At 58.7% G+C, this 1,520-nt stretch overlaps 1 protein-coding gene across 1 annotated transcript in view; it reads left to right on the forward strand.

The window, feature by feature from the left end:
* The window catches only part of SLC35E1 (solute carrier family 35 member E1), a 5,561-nt gene that overhangs the window by 1,148 nt on the left and 2,893 nt on the right, over positions 1-1,520 (forward strand). Inside the window, exons 2-4 of the mRNA XM_014310173.2 lie at positions 5-184; positions 977-1,047; positions 1,363-1,500. Of these exons, the coding sequence (XP_014165648.2) occupies positions 5-184; positions 977-1,047; positions 1,363-1,500 (389 nt within the window). The remainder of the gene's footprint in view (positions 1-4; positions 185-976; positions 1,048-1,362; positions 1,501-1,520) is intronic.

The following is a 1,520-nucleotide window of genomic DNA, read 5'->3' on the forward strand; positions in this document are numbered from 1 at the left end:
CTGGGGCTGTGCGGGCTCCTGCCGCCGCTGCTCCGCGCCTGGCGCGTCCCGCCCGCCGGCCCCGCGCAGCTGCCGCCCCGCGCCTACCCCCGCTACATCCTCCCGCTCGCCTTCGGCAAGTACTTCGCCTCCGTGTCCGCGCACGTCTCGCTCTGGAGGGTGCCCGTGTCCTACGCGCACACAGGTGAGGGATGCGGGTGTCCCGGGGTGATGTCCCAGTGCCGGCTGTGCTCGTAGGGAGGTGCCCGCGGGGGTGTCCTGGGGGTCAGAGTGCGTTCGTGCCCAGGGGGATGACCTGAAACCCGGTGTGTGCTCGTATGGGCACCTGGTGCAGTGTCCCGGTACTCAGTGTGTGCTGTGGGTGTCCAGTGTGGTGTCCCAGTACCCACCCTATGCTGTGGGTACCCAGTGCAGTGTCCCAGTATCTGCTCTGTGCTCATACAGGCGTCCAGTGCAGTGTCCCAGTACCCAGTGTGGGTGCCCAGTGCACTATCCCAGTACCCAGTGTGTGCTGTTGGCCCCCAGTGCAGTGTCCCAGTACCCACCCTGTGCTGTGGATATCCAGTGCAGTGTCCCAGTACCCAGTGTGGGTGCCCAGTGCACTATCCCAGTACCCAGTGTGTGCTGTTGGCCCCCAGTGCAGTGTCCCAGTACCCTCTCTGTGCTGTGGATATCCAGTGCAGTGTCCCAGTACCCACCCTGTGCTGTGGATATCCAGTGCAGTGTCCCAGTGCTCACTGCGTGTCCTGCAGGTCCCCAGAGCTGTGCCACTGTCCCCAGTGTGTGCTGGCAGCAGATCCAGGGGCAGTGCCCCAGTGTGTGCCCTGTGGGTGCCCAGAGCACCAAGGTCCAGTTGTACAATGTCCAGGACAGTGACAGGGAGGGAGGATCCATCCTGGGCTGGGCTCCATCCCTCTCCTCGAGGTGGTTGCTGGAGCTGTCCCAGTCCCCAGTGATGTTTTCTTGCTGTCCCCAGTGAAAGCCACCATGCCCATCTGGGTGGTTCTCCTGTCACGGATCATCATGAAGGAGAAGCAGACGACGAAGGTGCGGACAGGTTTGCTGAGGTTTCTTCTCTTGGTGCTGCTTGGGGGTGCTCTGCTGGCTTTGGGTGGATTTTGTGACTGGAATTAGATTGTGCAGATTTTTGAAATCCCTTTTCCTTTTATTGTGAGTGTAAAACACCTCTGAACAATGACCAGGGTGATGCTGTCTGATGCACTGGAGTTGTCAGTGTCTGCTGCAATCACTTAAATTTCCTTGAGCTGCAGTAGTGAAATGGTTGATCCCTAAATCAGCAGGATGTATAAACTCGTTGAAAATTCTTAGCAGATGCCATTTACCCCTCTGTCCCTGCTGCAGGTGTACCTGTCTCTGATCCCCATCATCACTGGTGTCCTGCTGGCCACGGTCACAGAGCTGTCCTTTGACATGTGGGGACTCATCAGTGCCCTTGCTGCTACCCTGTGCTTTTCTCTTCAGAACATCTTCTCAAAGAAGGTACAGCTCTGGGAACAGCT

Source organism: Geospiza fortis, unplaced genomic scaffold, assembly GCF_000277835.1.
Source record: "Geospiza fortis unplaced genomic scaffold, GeoFor_1.0 scaffold241, whole genome shotgun sequence".
In the NCBI taxonomy this organism is placed as follows: Eukaryota; Metazoa; Chordata; class Aves; order Passeriformes; family Thraupidae; genus Geospiza; species Geospiza fortis.